General features: G+C 46.3%; 2 protein-coding genes and 2 non-coding genes across 5 annotated transcripts in view; all 4 read right to left on the bottom strand.

Annotated features, from left to right (window-relative positions):
* The window catches only part of slc4a7 (solute carrier family 4 member 7), a 34,517-nt gene extending 27,476 nt beyond the window's left edge, over window positions 1-7,041 (bottom strand). The window contains exon 1 of one of the 2 annotated variants that reach the window (XM_028980827.1): window positions 6,902-7,041. In XM_028980827.1, coding sequence (XP_028836660.1) covers window positions 6,902-6,946 — 45 coding nt within the window. In that variant the 5' untranslated portion in view covers window positions 6,947-7,041. Of the gene's footprint in view, window positions 1-1,718; window positions 1,932-6,901 lie in introns of those variants that run through there. The other variant, XM_028980828.1, reaches the window with a different exon arrangement.
* Window positions 7,042-8,437: 1,396 nt separating this feature from the next.
* On the bottom strand, window positions 8,438-8,509 carry trnag-ucc (transfer RNA glycine (anticodon UCC)). Its single transcript has one exon. It is a non-coding gene; the product is annotated as a tRNA-Gly (tRNA).
* Window positions 8,510-8,600: 91 nt separating this feature from the next.
* On the bottom strand, window positions 8,601-8,673 carry trnam-cau (transfer RNA methionine (anticodon CAU)). The gene has a single exon. It is a non-coding gene; the product is annotated as a tRNA-Met (tRNA).
* Window positions 8,674-10,453: 1,780 nt separating this feature from the next.
* On the bottom strand, window positions 10,454-13,294 carry eomesb (eomesodermin homolog b). The gene is made up of 6 exons (XM_028980993.1): window positions 12,855-13,294; window positions 12,594-12,748; window positions 12,099-12,220; window positions 11,524-11,682; window positions 11,384-11,445; window positions 10,454-11,036 (listed from the first exon to the last, which is right to left on the bottom strand). Exons 1-6 carry the CDS (start codon window positions 13,259-13,261, stop codon window positions 10,454-10,456), a joined length of 1,488 nt encoding a protein of 495 aa, XP_028836826.1. The 5' UTR covers window positions 13,262-13,294.
* Between the last annotated feature and the right edge of the window lie 8,651 nt (window positions 13,295-21,945).

Here is a 21,945-nt window from a genome sequence, read left to right as displayed (position 1 = left end):
GCCTCAAGGAGGATAAAAACAGAACACTGCATAGCATCTCACCCTGGCATGAAAAACAGGGGGAAAATAAATAAAGCCATGATAGATGCTGTTCATTTGATGATCAGTCAATCAGACTGAGGTCCATACAAGGAATCAGGAAACACACGAAGTAGCCAGACACAAACCGTCATCAGGTCACAGAAGTGACCCCATGACCTCAGCGTGACCTGATGCTATCTTCACTGATGTGATCTCCTCCTTCAGCATCCTGCAGCTGCAGCGGCCTCAGCAGCATACCCATGGGAAAAATAGATGTTTTGATAGCTTCTAAACGGACTGTTCTTTCTATTATTGCTATTTATATTTACTTGGACTGCAGCGCAGAAGGGAAGCTACAGACTCGTAGGAGGAAGCAGATCATTCTTTTGCAGTATAACGCATGAGGAAAGGACAAGAGCGGTTCTGCTCAGGTTATTAGGCCAGTGCACTCAATCATTAAAACTGCACATGAATAAAACTTGAAAGGAATCCAAACTATTTGTGTAGAAAATACAGATTTTATGATTGGTATTATTAGGCCATTATTAGGTTATTAGGCCAGTACACTCATCTGTTCTGGAGCTCTGGCTCCCACCCAGACCACTATTAGAGACATATTAAATCAAATTGAGTCTGTACAATGGCACTGAGACCGCGCACTTCTGTACTAAAATACATGAAATGCAACAAGTCTTTTAGCGTGTGTGTGTGTGTGAGGGGACGCACACACACAACCACCCACACACACACAGCACTTTCAGTGCCTGTCAGAACTGACACTTTGAGCCACTCATCCACACTGATGAGCAGGAGGGACTACCAGACTGGTCAGAACACCCATCCAAATCAAATCAATCAATCGATTGAGCAGACAGCTGAGACCGCCTCGGCGATCACCCCACTTCCTGCGCCGTCAACACCACCTTGGAGACGCTCACCAGGCCGGCCACCCGGGACATTCTGTACATGCGTCTGACTCTACTTGTTCCGAGTGCGAGGGCTCGGGTTCTAATCCTGTTAGAAAGATGCCAGCTCTCACAATGCAATTCGAAACCAAAGTTAATTGTCCCGCCAAGGCTATTCACAGGGGGACTGTGAGCATTCACAAATAATGAAAATATCCTTACCTGACACACTTTAATATGATTATTTGTTCTTGCCCTGGTTAAATACCATACGCTAAAGGTTTCGTTTCATTTATTATTTTATGCTTCCATGCAAATTAATCGATTAAAACGGTAAATTCCTGTGGATGTATTTTTCCCCTTGAATGCCATTGTGGACGCAGTGTTCTTCGAAATCGCATTTGTTTTAAAACTGTACATGAATAAAACCAACTATTTGTGTAGAAAATACAGATTTTATGACTCTTGATCACATTGGACGGCGTCTTGAAAGCTTTTGTCACATTTCATCAGAAAAAAAAAAAAAAAAAAAAAGTCATTAAAACAAAATATAGTGGTCATAATATTAACATTGTGCTCATAATAATAAGAATGTTGTGCTGATTAAACTTCAGAGGTCTTGGACTTCCACAGCACATGCCCCCGAACAGATGCAAGTAAAACGCAGAACCCTCAGCGCCTTCCACCCCCGGCGTTACGTTCGCTTCCTCCGAACGGAACCCAGATGGATGACGGCGAATCCTTCGTCTTTCTCGTCCTCTCTGTAATCACGAGAACACGTAACAGACCTACCGTCTGTGGAGCACGATCGCGTCCTCCCCGCTCCATAACAGTGAGCGCCGGAACTTTCCGCCGCGTTCAGAATCTTTCCGCTGCGACTCCGAGCTGCTCTGCGTCTAAGAGTGCGTGTGTGTGTGTGTGTGTGTTCCGCTCAATCCACAATGCATAAGTAACGGCACGGATGACAAAGTGACGTGCCTGCAGACACTAAGCGTACGAGACAAATGATCATCAGCTCATAAAAAAAAAAAAAGAGAGAGAGAGAGGGATTACTCCAGAAACGAGTCTTTTCATGCTGGCCAATCACGTCGGGCTTGAGCGAAAATCTGATCTCCACGCAACCGATCTCTCCGTCTCCATCCCTCCCTCTCGCACGCTACACATCAGAGAGGCTTGTGGGGAGGCTGCCGGCCGTGCGGCGCAGATCCTGGGAAGGGAGAGGCTCGCGCTCCCGGGATGAATTCCCCGTAGGTGATGCTTCCTTTTTTCCATCTCCGGCAAGGTCGCATCTCAGCCGCCCCTTCTCTACATCTCAAAACCAGCTTTTTAAGGACAGTCAGATCCTATTGGCTGTTGCTGGACCTACAGCAAATTTCATTATAAGGGACTTTTCAGAATGTTATAAAAGCTTTTTTAAAGTTTTTAAAGATAGATCTGAATGACTATTTGATAGATGATCCAACGTGCAGAGTATTTCTTTTTTTTCTTCTTCAGAGATGGTTCATTATTTTGGCCTATAATGACACACACTTTCATTTTGGACGTGAAGTGATTGTGAAACACTGCAGCACAGCACACAGCACAACGAAATGTGTCCTCCACTTTCAACCCATCGCCCTTGGCGAGCGGTGGGCATGAAAGGCGCCCCGGGGAGCAGTGCGAGGGGACGGTAATTCGCTCAGTGCTCAGTGCTTGGGAACCGGCAACCCTCCAATTACGGGTCTGTTACCTTACCCGCTTGTCCGCCACTGCCCATTGGACAAATTCCACTCATTCAGACATCTGTTCTCCCCTTTATTTATACTTGGTTAAAATGACCTAAGGATTCGATTAGAGCGCAGCACTTCTAAGACACCGTCTTCTCGTTCAAAGTTGCTCATAAGACCTCAATGACATCAATGCTGTTAAAAGGTGTGAATATTTCACTTTAGATGTTTGTGCACAAATAGCAGTTTAGACAGTCTTTGGACAGTAACAAAGTGAATGCAATTGTTTTCTGTACTCATGTAGCTTTTTGTCCATCTCAACTCTAACAAAGTCAAAGATGCTAAGGAGGTGGAAATGTTCATCAGCCAGTAGCTCCACCCACCGTGCTGGACCACAGCTGCAGCCAGAAGACTAGTCTCTCCTCAGAGGGCTGCGGCTAACAGTCTGGGGACAGGGAACAAGGACAGAAAAGATCTGCTTGGGAGCAGTAAGGGCCACACCTGGCCTCGTGGAAGCGACTCTACGGTCCCTTGACAACCAGGTATTAAAAACAAAATGTTCTGAAGCCTCTCGTCCAGTAAGTAACCATGTAGATTGTCACCGATGGACAGGTAATAACATTATTATCGCACAAGTAGCATTTATCACATTCAAGCAGTTGTGTATTTAGATTTAGTTCTGATGCCTTTATAGTTTTGGACAATGTATGGGTAATTTTTTTTGTGCCAAAAAATGTGGTCCACTTTGTATTACAGTAAGAAAATGGAGACCATGAAAACAACTGTTTACAGTAATACATAAGAGAGGACAGCTCGGCTCTTGAATGTGCAAATGAATCATCAGGAGGGGAAAGAACCGCATTCTCGGTCCGCTGCCTCCATGGGAAATTAAAATGAACTGGGGTTCCATGAAGTCTGGACTGGCCCACACCACAATTCCACATTCTGATGGTTCATGAAGTTCATGAAATAATTTCGCTGGCAGCATGACTGTGGCCCTTGGTTCAACTGGTGCAAACATTAGAATTTTTCCATCGCAGGATGATAAATAAAGAAGAAAAAGGGAGAGAGTCCCTAAAGAAGAAACTTGCAACCAATGAAACCAGGCCGGCAGATCACCTGTCCCACAATGCACTGCTTCAGTGTGGGTGCCCCACCCCCATCTGCCCTTTACATCAACCCTGAATAATCAATTTGAACTCTCTGTTTATTAAACCCTTGAAGGATCAGTTTACTGTTCGTACATTGGTAGGCTGCCTTGGTTGGTGGGTGATGCACCATGGAAGCCATTTCTTCTGCCTCTGGAACCAGAAGCCAAATGTGATCAACTCAAGATCATTAACCCGGAGCACAGAATCAGAAACAGAACCACGATCCACGAGAAACTTGCGGAGACTGCAAGTGCCTAGTTCTCCTTTGTCCTGTTTGACATTCAGAATTTAATGACTACATTTTGAGGAACTTTTAGCACAATGTACACAGTTTTAGATCATTCACTTCCTAAAGTGGACCAGTCAGACAAGAAGAGTCCCTCCTAATATCCCAATATATAAAAGAGAAAGTCCATGGCCACATCTCAGCACCAGGACATGTGTGGGCCACAAACTAGAGCCATGTGGGGCTCGGGCGAGGGGGCTGGATGCTCTTTGTGGAATCCGGCTGTTGCAAACCTGCTGAGTTCATGCCTGTGCCCTCGTTGGCTTTACCGCTGGCATTGTCTGTGCAGGCCTCACACCCCGGAGACCTGCTGATTCTCCCAACAGGGAACAATGGGACGTTTCCTGCGCTCTAATCTTCCATGCACACTGGGGCTAAGCACGAGAGAGACTGCTCGCACTGACCCCCTTAATATTCGACCCACCACCCCACCAAGGGCGGGTACGGGGAAATTGTGGGTACTATGGGAAGCGATCAGGAGGCGTGTCTCTGCAGCTTGCATTGGAAAGAGACAATGGGGCCTAGTAAATCCCATAGGATTGAATGCCATTTTTCATTAGGATGATTTTGAACACTTCCAATACTTTACAATCACCACAATAAAGCCAGGATGTGGATACCAAAGATGATGTAATACAATATTTCTGCACATAAAACTCAAATAAATGTCTACGCTATCGATTTATGAACCAACTTCGTGTTAACTATTGATGACAAGTCAGGAGATCAGTATGATTTATTGATTCCATGCACAGTCCATGTGCAACAGAATCACTTCTGATCAGGAAGTGATACTTACTACTTTGACAGTATAGAAACACACAAAATGCCAACGGAAGCACAGACATCACATACAGTATAGTGAAGTATAGTGTCACATGTGATACACAGCAGCACAGCACACGGTGCACACAGTGAAATTTGTCCTCTGCATTTAACCCGTCACTCTTAGTGAGCAGTGGGCAGCCATGACAGGCGCCCGGGGAGCAGTGTGTGGGGACGGTGTTTTGCTCAGTGGCACCTCAGTGGGATTCGGTATTCGAACCGGCAACCTTCTGATTACGGGGCCGCTTCCTTAACTGCTAGGCCACCACTGCCCCTGTAATATAGATCATAGTCTATATTGCAAAATTATACATAAATCCGACATCAGTTTGGGGCACATAAATGGGACACTATAAACCCAAGGCACGAAAGGGACATTTACTTTAATGGGGCCTTTGTGACATTTTTTTAAAAAATCCATCACTATCCTTCCAATTAAAACCCATATGGACATAATCACTGTAGGACCATAAAAGGCCAGAGATTGGGAACGAGTAAGAGCATCTCACCCTCTGTCCCTCTCCGTGAGGCCGCAGACACCATCCTTCACTGTAGCGCCAATAAAAAATAAAAAGCCAAAGCACGGCTGATAAATATTTAGTACTTGTGAAGCGCCTGGACCAAACCATTTTCCGTTCAAAAACCAGCGTCGATGGGTCAAATACATGCGATGAAGATGGAAATCAGGTGAAACAGCCTGACGCACGGTCCGTGAGCCGTTACGTACAGGCCCTCTTTCGCGGCGAGCGGCGTGGAAACCGGGAGGCCTGAACTACAATGAAAACCGCCAGCTGGTGTCCCCAGGTCGCCATGACGACCACATGGGCGCACCAAGGCCTCAACGCCGCGCGTGACACGATGACCCGTACCATTAAATCGGCTAACTCGTGCAACCACTTATAGACCCTGTTTCTGCCAAAAGGTGGGAATCTGCACCTACAGTTCATGCTGAATTTGTACAAAAATCAACAGTGTGATCATAAATGATGAGGGCAGTGGTGGCCTAGCAGTTAAGGATGCGGTCCCGTAATCAGAAGGTTGCCGGTTCGAATCCCGATCCGCCAAGGTGCCACTGAGGTGCCACTGAGCAAAGCACCGTCCCCACACACTGCTCCCCGGGCGCCTGTTATGGCTGCCCACTGCTCACCAAGGGTGTTGGGTTAAATGCAGAGGACAAATTTCACTGTGTGCACCGTGTGCTGTGCACCACAGTGACAATCACTCCACTTTCACTCACACGGTCCCACCCGTGGAACTACTACAGCGTTGTAATACCGCAATAAAGCAGGGTGTCCTGCAGTGACAGGGTCGGGCCCACACACACACCCGGCTGCGGCGTTTACGTTGTCAAATTACGGAGCGAAGGCCGCCATTCGCGTCACATTCACGCTTTCCACGTCCACAGAACATGGGGGTCTGACCGGCACGTTACGTGGTGAAAGGACCGTATTAATAATCTTTTTTTTTTTTTTTTTTTTAATTAACGAGGGAACGGGAGTCTCGGCGTGGTTGACAGGAACCAAAGACATTTAAAAAAAAGTAGCTGAATTTAAAAAAGAAAAAAGAAGAAGAAACTACAATGGTGTCCGCTTTAACAAAGCACGGCGACGGGCTTCCGTGTCAGCCTGCGGTGATGGAGACGCGACAAAGTTCCCCGCACCACGAGGCGGTTCTGGTCCGCCGGCCGCTCGAGTGACGCGGTGGCGGCGCGCCGCTTCCTGGCCGCCGACCCCCACCTCCCCGCCCCGGCGATGCTGCGGGTCGGAGCCGCGACGAGCGTCGCGCCGGGCGGCGTGGGCGCCGGGCGGCCCGGCCGAGCGAGGAAGTGGGCTTGATTAGACGCGAATTGGGAATGGAAGAGGGGGACCCTCCATGCCGTCCCCTCTTCCTTCTCAGAGGAGCGGCAGACCTGACGGAGGGGAAGAAGAAGTGCGACTTTCTCTCTTTTCTTTTTGCGCGCGCGTGTGTGTTTCTTTTTCTTTCTTTCTTTTCTTTCTCTTTACTCACGGTCGTCAGAAGGGGCCGCATCTGCTCGCTGCGCTCCTCTTCCATTGTCCGGCCGGGTGAAGTTGTCCCCCTTCCTCCGGCGAAATTCGAACGCGATGCTTCGGGTCGCCCCTCTTAAACGCGGCCAACTGGCATTTTCGCACTCATTACGGCTCGCCCGGGCCCGCCCACCCGCGCTGATTGACAGCCCGACGCGCCACACGCACCGCGGCCGCCGGTGGACTCCGGCCAATCGCTTTAGGGCAATGCGCACGGGGGCGTGGCCGCTGCGCCGGCGAGGGAGGGACTTCGTCACAAAGGAACAAAGTTGAGGCGCAGGAGGCACTTCGTTTGGCGGCGTCGTGCGCTGACAGGGCTGCTCCGGGGCAAGAAATGTGCTTTCTTTGTCATCTTCCACTCATTTTTAACCTACACTCAACAGAGGTGCAAAGTCCAATTTTATATTATTTACAGCTATTCATAATAGGACTGTCCTGCTGCACCCATATCTGTCATAGATAAGGCGCACATTCCTTAACCAGACTTGTGTTTTATAAAGCGTTGATTTTACTGGCCTCTGCATTGGTAAAAAAAAAAAAGCGCCCTTAATATTAATAATCGTTGCACTTTAAAGTAGTGCTGATGTGCAGTTTGTGCCAGATGTTGTAACTGGCTGATTGATGTTTTCATAAAAGTTGATCTCTTTCCTTTCCGTCTGACAGATACAGAGGTTAGATGACCTGGTGATTCTATACTGTTTGCACAGTGCATTAGTGTGATTTACCATTGTGTTGTGGGTTTAACCGTCACCTGATTATCTAAATAGTCATTTCGAAAATATAGCAATTTTTTGGAGGGTCTTCTTGGCCGCAATGACTTGAGTTATATATTCAGGTATTTAGTTAAAGGTTTGTTTTTAACCGTCATAATACAGAACGCTCGTTATGTTTTTTGCTTCTCAAAGTTCACAACAGCAGTATTAAGTGCGATTTCATTCCGGCCTTGACACGTAGGAGGATTCACTTTCACTTCACTTTCAAATCAGCTCATATCAATGCTTAAGACCTTCTTCTTTAAAGAATATTTAGATTAACTTGTAACTTTTCTTATTGTCAAACTTGTGTACAGAATCTACAACAGAGTGAATAAAAAGATTGTATTCATAGTTGGGGGTCCTAGTGAACCGGAATTGATCTCTTCATCGAGGGAAACTTGAGAGCACGCTGTAAGTCGCTCTGGATAAGGGCGTCTGCCAAATGCCGTAAATGTAAATGTAAATGCTTGTCCCATAAGGTGAAGTCTTTTATTAGAACTGTGATTACAGATATTGATAATTCTGGGGTAATGGAAAACCAGTAATGGTCATCACTGAGACACAATGCAGCAGGTGAGTGGGTGAAGAGTTTACAGGAGCTTTGATGAGATTTGATATGGGAGTCAAATGTCTTCAAGATCAGTAAATCATACATAAGCACTGGCCGACTTTCAATGTTTGTACAGAAATCTAAGAATATATAATGTTCTGCTTTCAAACACTTTCCGGGAAAAAGCGAGCACTGCGTTGGCCGGGAATCGAACCCGGGTCAACTGCTTGGAAGGCAGCTATGCTAACCACTATACCACCAACGCTCACGCTGAGTCCAGCCTCCCCGAAATGTCGTGTTAAATCTGGCTAGAGAGGGCGACGGCACCCAGAAAAAAAAAAAAAAAAAAAACTCACTGCCCCGTGTGAGGATCGAACTCACGACCTTCAGATTATGAGACTGACGCGCTACCTACTGCGCTAACGAGGCACACGCGCTCCACGGCCGGCGCGCGATAAAGAGGGTGCGGCTCGACGCATGCGCGAGAACTCGCGGAGCGGTTTTATCGCGATAACGTCAACGTCTAATGCAGCGACGCGAAACAAGCAAACAGCGAGCGGGGTTTTTTTACGGTTTTAGCTACTGCGGTATGTTACAATCAACTTTTCACAGAAAGCAAAGCCGACATACGACCCCGCTGAAGCGGGACGACCCGTGTGCAGGGACGCGGCGCCACCGTCTGGACACTTCGAGCATCGAACTTTATCCATTTCTCCGCCGCAGGGGTCGGATTTTAGGCACGATTTTTTTATACTCCTGCCTTCGGGTTGCATTTGGCGTTTAAAAGCATCGCACCAGTTGTATTTGTTTTAGTTTTTAGCTTTTTTTATTGAACGTTTTCATTATTTCAGTTATTTTAGTTTAGCCCATCTGCTATTTGTAACAGTCTATGTTTAGCCTTTTGTTCATTCTTAATGTTTTGAAGCACTTTGGTCAGCACTAGGTTGCACAAATCTGCTGTATAAATAAAGATTACCATTAGGTCAGGGGGGTCAAGCTGAATGCAGTTCTTATGACGTTTCTTGAAACAATTGGACGCCCATAGATTCATTGGACACCTGAGAATCATCGATACCTGGCTGCCTACATGACGCACCATTTGAACCTCAAATTGTTAGGTTATCTAATGCACGCCTGCAACAGAATATGAAGCGCCTAACAAAATTGGGAAAGCATGACCAAAATTATTAAATATTGCAGTGAAAAGAATATAAATAAAATTGCAAGAATATTGTACTGAATTAATAATCTGATTTCATTCTGTGGGCACAACAGGTCGGAGGGTGTCGCCCTCTGGTGGACAGAAACCACACGGACTCTCCGGTTTTACAAAGAGAATATTCGGGCGAGTAAAATTCAGGGCCACGAACTTTCCGTCCTTTAAACGCGGAGTTCGTTCGTTTCCTCAAACCACTGGAAAATAATTAGAGCCGCGAAGAAAAGGGTAGCCTGTGAAGAAATTTTATTATTTGCATTTGTTATTTGCATTTCACTCTGAACACTTCTTTAAAAAAAAAACAAAAAAAACGAAATGCTTGACGCTTAATAAATATCTCAAAATATACGAATTTCTCACGCTTTCGTTCGAATAAGCCTACACAACTTTTAAACAGAGCTCGGAATTAAAAATTGACTCTGTCCTGGTTCGTCGCGGCCAAAATCAGCGCGGCTTCGGAGTTTAAAGGAACGCGGTGCGCTTTCGAGGCCCTTTCCGCGTACGAGTGTGCAGGACTCACACTTACACACAAATCGAGCAGAATTCTCTGCTCTAATTTCCGAGTCCCGAAAGTCGTAAATCGTCTCACACCAAAAAAAGCACATAGGTCGTATCTAGCCACACTAACGACGACGCTAAAAAAAAAAACAATAAAAACAACGCACTTTCTAATTGAATCCGGTTAATTATATTTTTAACCACGTGACCCGTCCTATAAAACAAAGCGCGTACTTCGCAGGGCGAGTTTGGCAGAAAGTAGTAAATAAGTGGAAAATGTGCTTTATTACCAGCCATACAACACCGCAGTCCAGCAGACGTAACACGTAACGGTGCATATAATAGTCATGTGTACTGTACAAGAAATAGGCTTCAATAAATAAAATTAAAAAAACGAAACGAAGGGAAGTAAAAAAATAATTTCTAGAATAACGGGATAATTTTTTTTTGTTTTATTCTCGTGACATTAACGTTTGAAATAGCGACGAATCGGCTTCACGGGCCGGTGTAGAAGGCGCAGCAGGCCGCGCTCCGGGACGAGCTCTCTTTGCTCTTGTCGGCCGGAGAGTCCTGGCCGCTCCGGCGCCGCCGCTTGAGCGCCATGGCGCAGCCGCCGGGCTCCGCGTCCTCCGGGGCCTTCGGGGGCTCCTTGTCGCAGTGCTGCTCGTCGGGCCGCGGCGACCAGGGCAGGCCCGTCGCCGCTTTCCTCTGGTACGGGCCCCGGGGGCCCCAGCCGGCGGCCACGGAGGTGAAGGCGGAGTCCGGGTAGTAGCCGAGCGCCGGGCCGGCCTGCAGGGGCAGCGGCTTGATGCCGTACGGCAGGAGGCCGCCGGAGTAGTCGCCCTCGTGGCCGGCCACCAGCCACCGCTCCTCCGCCGCCACCGGCGGCGACAGCAGGCCGTGGCACTGCGGCACGGCGCGCTCGCCGCCGTAGAAGCGGCCCGGGGCCAGGCCGCCCGCCAGCGGGTCCTGGAGGAAGGGCTGCACGGCGTAGCGGGCGCCGGGGACGATCTGGTGGGAGCGCGGCGAGTCCGCGGGGGACGGGGTCAGGCGCTCGGCCTCCGGCCCGGTGTACATGCTGGGTGGGGGGAGAGAAGCGTTACTATCGCGATCACACACACACACTGCACAAAACAATTAACGATTAAGCACGTAACAATTCCCCAGCATGTTCAAAATCTATAGAAACCAAACGAGCATTTCTGGTGTCTTCCTCTTGTAAGTCGCTTGGGATAAAAACGTCTGCAAAATAAAGTAAAGTAAAAGTAAAGTAGTGGCCTAGTGGCCTAACACACTCGCCTATGAACCAGAAGACCCGGGTTCAAACCCCACTTACTACCATTGTGTCCCCGAGCAAGACACTGAACCCTGAGTGGGGGGGCTGTCCCTGTAACTACTGATTGTAAGTGTAAATGTCATACTCACGAGTCGTAGTTGTCCCGGAAGCCTTTGGCGAAGGGGTTGTGGTCGATTTTGAGCTGCGTGATCTGGAGGGGAGAGGAGAGGCGGTGAGAGGACGGCGGGGAGCCCCGGGGGAGGGCAAGCGGGGGGGAGGGTGCACCTACGTCGGTGTTCTGGTACGCGGTGACCGCGATGAACTGGTTCTCGGCGAACGTGAAGATCTGGGCCTTGGACTCGGGGCCGCCGTCCTCCGCCGCGTCCTCGGCCACCGCCACGATGTGCAGCCTGGGCTGGTACTTGTGCAGGGACTGCAGGACGATCATCTGCAGCCAGCAGACGCCATAAAATAACACGTCGTCATTACCGCGGATGCTGTTATGGTTGCATTTTTTTTTGGACACTAGAAATAATAAAAATGATTCAAGTGTCAAATAGGGTGGTAGTAGCCTAGTGTGTAACACACTCGCCTATGAACCAGAAGACCCAGGTTCAAACCCCACTTACTACCGTCGTGTCCCTGAGCAAGACACTTAACCCTGAGTGTCTCCAGGGGGGGACTGTCCCTGTAACTACTGATTGTAAGTCGCTCTGGATAAGGGCGACTGATAAATGCTGTAAATGTTATTATTATTATGCGGCCATAATAATGAACTCTCTCTCTCTCTCTCTATATATATATATATATATATAAACAGAAAAATATATATAAACAGAAAAATAATAACAAAAAAGATGTCACCTGCGGATTATTGCTGTTGGCACCCTTGTTGTTGGTGAGTTTCAGTTTGCCAAACGAGATCTCCTGCCTCATCCAGTGGGCGCCCGTGTTGGGCGATTCGGGGTGCACGTACATTTTGTTTCCTAATAAATGAGCACATGTAAATACATGTTTACACACACCCACACACACACGTGTAATGGATATACAAGCTCTCAGTAGCCACAACACTACACAGGACAGAACACTAATACACTCCAGCACTTTCACTTTCAATCACTTCTGGACTCAACACCCCCACCCAGAATCTTGCACAATTTTTTTTACTTTACTCATTTGCACACCTTCACCCTACCTGTCACACATATTTTATGTTAAAACCATAAAAGTGTCATTTTTGCTTACGTTTGCAATTTTTGCATATTGGTTCATATTGAGGTCTGTAGCGTTTCGCCGCATGTCACGCCGTGTATGAGTGTGTACGTGACAAATAAAAATGTGAAAAGCCTCCTTCACCCTGCATGTTGCTGTCCGCCTTGCCGCACGTCACCCACTTGCCGCCCTGGAAGCGCCAGTGGTTCGGATCGGCCAGAACCACCTCCACGAACACGTTGTAATGGGCGTTCAGACTCAGGCCCGTGATGTTAAAGCTCAGAAAGGGAAACATTCGTCTGAAATAGTAATAATATTAATAATAATAATAATAAAGAAGAATGCATCTGCACTTTATAATGAGCGAGTGGTTTAATATAGAGAAGGGAATTGGCTCGCACCGACCTGCCCTGCTTGGTGATGATCATCTCGGTCTGGTGCCGGTGGAACTTCAGCCACAGCGGCCGGTTGCAGAGGTAGACCTGCGCCCGCACGCCCGAACCCGCCCCCTGGTACGGCGGGTAGATGCAGGCGGAGCCCTGGCCGAGCTGGTACCCGGGGCCGAACTGGACGGGGCTGTAGTACCGGGACGCGTCGGGGCCGGGGTAGGCGGCCGGGCTCTGGGGCGGGTACGGGAGGAGGGAGCAGGGGCTCAGCACGTCAGGCGCCTGCTGGGACGGGGACAGGAAGTAGCGGTCGGAGCCGAGGCCGTCCAGGAGGTAGCGGCCGCCGCCGGACGGGTCGTCGCCGCCGCAGGGGACCTTCCCGGGGCCCGCCGGGCCCTTGGGGTCGATCTGCTCTTCTCCCAGCATGGTGACACCCTCCGCCGTCCGCCTCCGCGTCGGCTCTCCGGGCGAGAGACCGAAACCGTCGTCGCAGAGTCTCATTTATAAGGGGAACGGAGACGGAATATTAAAAAAAAAAAACCGGCACCGGGAGCACCGAGACGCGTGCGGCCACACCCCCAGCCTGTCGCGCGCCCTGCGCGTCCCCGCGCCGAGCCGCCTTATATACCCAAGCCTGCCTGGCCGAGGCGGCGTAGGTGTGGCTTAATGGGGGACCCATTTATCACACTTACCGTCACATTTTAACATAACGTCCGACACGCTTTAAAAAATAAAAAATAATAAAATCTAATTCGCGTCTATTTAAAACGGCCCGAGATTTTTATGTCATTTCATCCGGTGAAACGAGACAAGCACAGATCAGACGCCGAAGAAGACGAGCGGCCCTGAAAAAAAGCCTGCGAAACGAATAGTATAAAATCGCGCTCTTTATTTATTCGTGTACGTATTTATTTAATGACCGAATCATTAATTTAAAAAAAAAAATCTTATTAACCAGATAAGTGGGTCCAGAATGAATTAAATTAAAATAAAATAACTGGACGAAAGTCGCAGCGACGCAACATCAGAAATATCGTTTCGCATTTGACACATCGCGGATGCGCAATTGCAATGCACCGTGGGTATTTTTCTCGTAAAATTGACACCACGACACCGAGTCACAAATGAGTGAAATGCGTGTGAGCTGCTGTTGACGGGTTTGGCCGTTAATTGTCCCTCGTTAATTTGCGTTAATTGGCCTTTCCAGTGTGTCCACGACGTGCAAAGTGGCTCTGTCTGCAGACGTGTTTATTAGCATGTTTATTTTACTTTTAATCTCTTTATCTATGTATTTTATGTATTTATATGTTGGAATACACACACACACACACACACACACACACACACCGTTTTGGTTGCGTTTAATTTAGTTGTGCGCGTCCTGACGTGTGAACAAGTGAAGGCAAATGCATTTATTTCAATTTTCCTTTATTTTACACCCACTGCGCGTTTTCGGGGGGTGACAATAAGGATCGCGCTCCTGTAAAAAAGAATAAAAATTGCGGATGGGCGCATGAAACAAAATTCCTTCGATCCGACCGAGCTGCGGGATGGAGGGGTGGTCCCGGCACCAACAGCGCCTGACAAGATCGCGCACCGTGGGACCTTAATCCGTCCTCTCCGTCCCCTCTCCGTCCCCCGAAGCCCAACACAGCCATGGCTGGAGGACCTTGAAGTGAGAAAAAAAAAAGGAGAGGAGGAGGAGGAGGAAGAGCCGCTTTTCGCGTCGCCGCGGCTCGCAGGGGAAGGGGAAGTGTCACCATATTGTTGTCAGGCCGGATAACCAGCCGAGCACGTAACGGGGCAGGCGTCCAGCTTTTAATGCTCGCCCAGCCGGCCATGCAGAAGACGAGTTCTTCTTCACAAATGAAGATCTTCCATCCAGAGTTCCGTGTAGACCCTCTGTACCGTGATGCTGATCTTTCAAATTCAAATTTTATGATGTGCAGTGAAATGCTTTATTGACCGCTACAGACCACAGTGTTGCAAATATTGCAAGTATACAACGAACCAATATGCAAGTATTGCAAACATAACCAAATATTACACTTTTATGTTTTTAACATAAAATATGTGTAACAGGTAGGGTGAACGTGTGCAAATGGGTAAAGTGAAAGTAAAAAGTAAAAACAATTGTGCAACTATAGAGTCCAGAAGTGATTGAAAGTGAAAGTGCTGGAGTGTATTGGAGTTCTATGTTGCGTTGATGTGGTTTAAGCTCGTATGGCCTGCGATAAGAAGCTCCTCCTCATTCTCTCTGTGTTGGACTTCAGGGAGCGGAAGCTTGTTGGGGTGGCATGAGGTCCTTCACTATCTCCCTGGCCTTGGTGCAGCACCGATTGCTGTAGATAGATTGAAGGTCAGGGAGCTTGGTACGGATGATTCGTTCGGCTGATCTAACCACCCTCTGTAGGGCTCGCCTTTCCTGCATGGTGCTGTTCCCGAACCAGGTTGAGATGTTTCCCGTCAGGATGCTCTCCATGGTGCAGGAGTAGAAGTTCCTGAGCGCCTTGGAGGGCAGTCTAAAGTCTCTCAGGCGTAACATGTATCTCAGAGCCCTTTTTTTCCTTCATGGACCCGAACCAACGTGCCATAAAAGAGTACAGATGACGCTGATCGGTTTATTGTAGACGAAATGAACGAATGCCTTCCGATGGCCATCGTAACATATCATGTGCAAAAATCCTGGTAATAATGTGTGTGTGGTTGGGGGAAGGACTGGTTAAGGAACCCCGGTTTCCCAGAAAAGCACTGGCACACGGATATGAAAAAAAAAACAAAAAAAAAAAACATGTTTATCAATAATAGAGATTCTGAAAAGCTGAAATAGCAAATTTAATTTCTTTGCTCGAGTCTTGTCGCCTGTTAAGCTACTGCAAGACTCTGACCCCCCTCGGCACAACGTGTTCCCCCCATCAACCTAACAGTGAGGGTGAAGCTGCTTTAACACACCTTCCCTCGTCCTGTCGAGAAATGACAGATGAGAGATCAGGAGTCCCTACCTCTTGACCTAACTGCCTCTTTTTTTTCCCAGCTTCCTTTGGCGGTGCCAAACTGCAGAAAAGTGTTTACCCTGCATCAGTATTAAATATTCAAACCGCTGGGTTACCAGAAGACCCAGGTTCAAATCCCACTTACTACCATCGTGTCCCTGAGCAAGACACTTAACCCTGAGTGTCTCCAGGGGGAGACTGTCCCTGTAACTACTGACTGTAAGTCGCTCTGGTTAAGGACATCTGATAAATGCTGTAAATGTAAATGTAAATGAGACTGTCCCTGTAACTACTGACTGTAAGTCGCTCTGGTTAAGGACATCTGATAAATGCTGTAAATGTAAATGTAAATGATACTGTCCCTGTAACTACTGACTGTAAGTCGCTCTGGTTAAGGACATCTGATAAATGCTGTAAATGTAATGCTTTTTTTTTTTTTTTTACAATGAATCATATTTCATGTTAAACTCCAGTTTGAAGTACAACATGTTGTCTGGTTTAAACAAACACCAAAAAAAAGTTATGAGAAAAGTTGTTGTTGTTTTTGCAGTTTAAAGCCACTAAATAAGTGGGGGATCTCTAGAATGATGTAATTCTCAGGGTGCGTGGGAGGTGTTGCACCAAGGTGTGATTTTAAAAAGGTAGGAAGGCGGCCGAGCTTCAAAGCCTGCACTGGACAACGTTTGTCGCTGTGGTTCGGAGCGCGTGTTTTGGAACATGTGACCTGCACCCGGTTGTTGAGGGGAAAGAAGAAAGAAAAAACCCCCCCGGCTGCCCACGGTTTTGGTGCCTCTGCTATAGGCGGCTTCCCTCGGACCGAGTCGGTGGACACGTTTGTTTGATGCCCGCTTTGGTGAATTAGGAGCAGCTTACCCTGCTGAAATTGTACGTATGTAGTCATGAAGGTGAAGGTCGGTTGGTTATTTTTTTTTTTTTGGACGTAGCACTGAATACCGAGCTTACTAGCCAGGTAGAAATTGCCGGTGACCTTGCTGCCACTGGTTTGGCTGCTCCTGCGTTGCGGGACCAGAAGGCCCAACTGTGCCCATGACCCATGCCAGCCTCCCTGTGGACTGTGCTGCCGTGTGATATGCTGTTGGGCAAGTGGCAAGTTCTCTGAACATCTGATTTCTGGGAAAGACCAAGCATTGTCACGCGAGCAACCTGTACGCCGCCTATTTTCTTTAGAAAGGCTGTGGTTTTTTTTTTTAAACTATTGTGCCATCCTGGGGGATTCAGGAGGTGATTTGCGCACCAGAAGGTCAAGGCCTTTTGTGACCTCCTCCCCCACTACCCCCTATGTCTATATTTATGGTTCAGCCCTCGCTCCAACAAAGAGCAGCAGCAGGAGTGAACCATCACATTTGGTCCCCAGCGTGGGGGCGCTTGGTAAGCTGTCACGTTCCAGCTCTCCCATGGAGCGGCTCTTCTGCTTCTATGTGAAACTGTAGCCTATCCTCATTTGCATTGACTAATTAGATGCTGTTAGGATCATTTTGTACATGACACCCGTTCTCAAGTCAGCGAATCACTGCATCCACATGAAGTGAATCGCCAATGATCGAACATGGGAAGGAGACCAGCGCATGGTGAGAATTTCAGTGACACGTCCCTCTGCGTGATATGCTTTCATTTGAAAATTCTTTTGCAATTCATCAAATTTCTGATCTATTGCGTGTGACCATCAAGAGTGAGAAATGGGACATTGGATGAGAGACTGGGACATTGGATCACTGTAGACTCTGCTAATGACCAAAGAGAAGCACATGGTTTCAAATCAGTTGTAAAGTACAATTAACAACATCATTATACTTTTCTTCTTCTTCACTAACATCGTAATAAGAGGACAATGTTTGCACTTTATGTAGCCTGGTTTGTTGATGTTGGACATGTACTTTATGTCATTATGTGACACCTGGTTCCACTATGTACTGTTTGACATGTCTGTATCTGAAATCACAATAAAGCTCAACTTGAACGTGATGCTACGAACTTGAGCTTGATGCTATGATGCTACAAATAATGAATAATGCCATTAGTAATTTGCATACAGATTTTAGCAAAAATGTAAAATCTGACATGATCCTCTCAGCAGATTGATGTCAGTGCATGATTTTAGTAACATGTTACAATGATTATTTAATAAACAGCCAACTTTCTGAATATAAAAATAATATTAATAAGGCCATTAATAATATGAATAGGCTTTTGGTCAAAGGGTCATATAACATCAGTACAGTATGTGACAAAGTGCTGGTCTAGGCAGATGTGGGAAGATGTAAATTGATATTCATAAACGTATGCTGTTAATACATTTCAGTATTTCCCGTTGAAAATTTGCTGAGTCTCATATCACATTGTGATTAATAATTTGTTCCTTATCATTGTCTGTATATCATTTCTATTCTGCATAGTGATTGAAATTTTAAATCTTAGTGCATTTGCTGCTGGATGTAGACAAGGTTCATTTCATTCATTGATTGATTTATTGGCTAATCACTTTCCCAGAGGTAATATGTAAGCGCTTTATTTTTGACGAAGGCGGATCATATGCAAACTGCCCTGCGGTAAGCCTGAGCTAATTAAGCGGCTTTACGTTAGACTTAATACAGAAATGCATCATGTATCTGTTATTGAGTGCAATGTAGACTTTTGGATATAATTACAAGTGCATGGGGTTCTCTTCACAACTCTGCAATCTCTTCTCTTCACACACCCCGCTAGAATGCTAGAACAGCTACTATCTAATGGCCATATCAATTGCATGCACAGCATTAGCAGTCAAAATTAAACTAATCCTCATAAAGGATTGTGGTCATTGAACGCAAAAGCATTGGCCACAACTGTACTGAACATGAGCTTGACAGAAAATATGTTTTCAGTAGACCAGAAATCCATACTTGCATGCCCTCTCCTTGAGTCTTCAGTCCCAGCATATGAATTCCCAGCATTAGAATTCATTTTAAGGCGCATTTTATTTTAACTATGCTTATCCGTTGCATCTACGTCACCAAATATGTTGCCACATAAAATAATGCCATAAAATGTACACACCGAGATCATTTTGTATGTATTTAGGAGTGTATATTTTAAAACGCTTAAAAATACCAGGACTGAAAATACACCATGGCAGAAAAAAAAAACAGATTGGAATTGTCTCACATTTAACCCCCATTCATGTTCCCTGCCTATTCTGTCACTTCTTTTCAGTTCTTTCTCACTGTATATTTTAGCACTTTCCCTCGGTACTCAAGCAGTTTAGTGGCCATTTCCTTCTTCCAAAAAGGAGACCGATGCATTATTTTATGGAACTGAGATGTATTTTTTAAAATATATTAGCAACCAGGCAATTAACAAAAATGAATTAATAGATAGTACCAACGTCGATATATGTTCAATTTTATTCCGAGTGGTTTCCTTGCTTCTGGATTTCCTGACAGGTCTCGTGGATGCTCCTAATATTTTTTATAGTCGTAAAAGCCTACTGTCAAGATGGCATAATTGCTTGCAGCTAACCTCCCACCCCTTCTAGCAGCCTTTCCCCCCTCAGCCCACTGCACACCTCCCCCATCCACGCACTTGCCAGCAGTCCAGTCCCTGGTGACAAAGGAGGCGTTCGCGCACACACGGAATATCTGGCACCTGCTCTGTCACACTCCTGCTCAGAAGTGTTAATAGATCTGATGCCGTCTTACTTCTCACTTTTCTGACATGGAGGCGTGGGGTGGGGGGCTTGGGGGCGTATTGGGTGTACGCAGAGGAGGAGTGGGATGCTGAGTGGGGTCAAGCAGGTGTCAGAGTGTACAAGTTCAGTCGCCACAATGGCTGCAAGGGTCTCGAGGTGAGCCGAGGAAACGCATGGCCGCTAGTTGTTTACAGTAAGAAGGCCTGGGACGGTCTCCAAGTTCAGGACCTGTTTGCATGTTCTCCGCAGGTTCTACTAAACCGTGGCACAGCTGCCAATGCTGAACAAAGGGCAGAGAGCAAAATCAGAATACACATCAACGTCTGCAGCGACCTTGCAGAAGTTTAGCACTAATCTAACATCATGTACCCATTGTGCATTTTCCATGCTGTGAAGACTGGCAGATACCACCCTATATATTCCACCGTATGTGTGAGTGGTAGTGGTGGTGACGGGTTTTGTTATTTTAATGCCCATAAGACACACATTTATTCTTGGCACCACAAGCCAATCCAGTCCAGGAATCTGCCAACACCCAGAGGGTTTAAACTCTGTGGTCCTGTGGAGAAAGGTGGCTTGAGATAATTGGTTGAAATGGTGCTGTATTTTCACCTCAGATTGTATTTTGCAATGGAGTCTCGTGTTTCATTTGCCTTTATATGCCTGGTGTAATAATTAAAATTGCATATGGAAAACAGCATTGTCGCCTTGGCCGTGAAATTTGGAAGAAGCCAAACATGGTGGTATGAGCCATAAGCCATTTCAGAAACACAGAAGAAAGGTCAAAAAGAGTATCAGTGACATTTATCTGTTATCATAATAATTTAACTGCATTGTAGATGTAAAAATACTGTTGGATTAACACTTTAAAGAAAGTCTTTAATGCAGGACTTTACATAGTTCACCAAAAAAAGATTATTCAACACCCTGTACAACTGGACATAGGCTAGAAAATTAATAAAAAGGGAATTTAATGCCTTAAATTGCCCCTTCTCAGGATGCATTCCTGAAGAAAGAAATTTAAGGACTTTAGCTGATTTACTTTTGATGAGCCACGGATTAAATCTGTGTCACTCACTTTACTCCATGGCTGGGCAAGGCTGAATTTGATGCTGAAGCTACACTGCTCCATCAGTGCTTAAACACCCTTAGGAGCTGACTGTGTAGTGTTGGCATGTCATTAACATGTTCCATCCCCAAATACCTCTGATCTATGTATTTAAAAAGTTAAATTTAATTCATATTAAAGTGATATTTGTGAATATTTTAAGTATGCAAAAATGATGGAATCTTTTCCATAGTGAGAGAACTTGAGCACGCAAACATGGAGAAAACGTCCAATTCCCACATGTAAACTGGTCATTGGTGTATGTCTGTTTGTGTCAATATCTGTCAGAACTGTCATTCTCTTAACGCATTTAAGAGCCAAGTCCCATTCCATTTAACAGGTCATCAAAGGGACAGGGAATGGAGTGAGACAGGACTTGGAGTGGTCAAATTGTTGACCACGTCCCTGTTAGTGGGTCCTCCTAAAGGCAGAAACTTGGAACAAAATTGGACGTGTTTTCTTAAGCTGTAAATGGCTTCAAATATTTTCACACTTTAGCATGTTGAGAGGGGTGATGGGCATTTTACATTAGGGGCTGGTTATGGCTTTCTTGTCTGTCCATGTCACAGTGCCTCTGTCCAGTCTTTGCTGCACAAACACACACACAGACCCACACAAATACACACCATTCACACAATCTTGCATTTGCACAGGCACATAACACAACCCACGTCTGAAAGCCCCTTCAGAAGCCATTCTTTTCCTCTAAAAAGATATTGATCTTGAAGGTGTTCTTCACATTATGAGCCTGGCATTTACTGTATGCCCTTTTTGTATTTTTGGATGGGTAAAATACTAATATATATCTCGTTTTTTTTTTTGCTTCTCTGCCTGCTTTCAGAAGCCCTCTAACAGAGGTATTCTCATTAGGGATATAACTGAAAGGCTTCTTCATGGCTTTCTCAGTGCCCCTCAGTTTCTTCCCTTTGTTGTGTGTAACAAGCTTGAGGCCGATGGATATCTTTTCAACAGGTGCAAACTTTTCTTTTTGATAATTAACCTTATTCAAGCACACAGCAAAAAGGCAAGGTACCAGAAAATATATTACAGAGGGAAAGGAGTGTTAAAATTTGCTCTCTGTCATGGTTTTTAGAGCTTGCAGATTTTATATGGTTCCTCATTCAATTCATAACTTCTTCATCATCGTCATCATCATTTTCTTCTTTTTCATGTCTCGGTCCCCCCTTTCCCTTTTAACACATCCAACCAGTCCCATCTAATGAAGGAAATGCTGATATATAGGACACCGCCTTAATGAATACTGAAAATCCAGAGACTGAATGGCTGCCCTTGTTCCGCTTGCCTAGTGCAAACCCCAGGCTGC

Source organism: Denticeps clupeoides, chromosome 5 (assembly GCF_900700375.1).
Source record: "Denticeps clupeoides chromosome 5, fDenClu1.1, whole genome shotgun sequence".
NCBI lineage: Eukaryota > Metazoa > Chordata > Actinopteri > Clupeiformes > Denticipitidae > Denticeps > Denticeps clupeoides.
The sequence above is the reverse complement of the archived record's forward strand: the minus strand, read 5'-3'. Positions and strand labels throughout refer to the sequence as shown.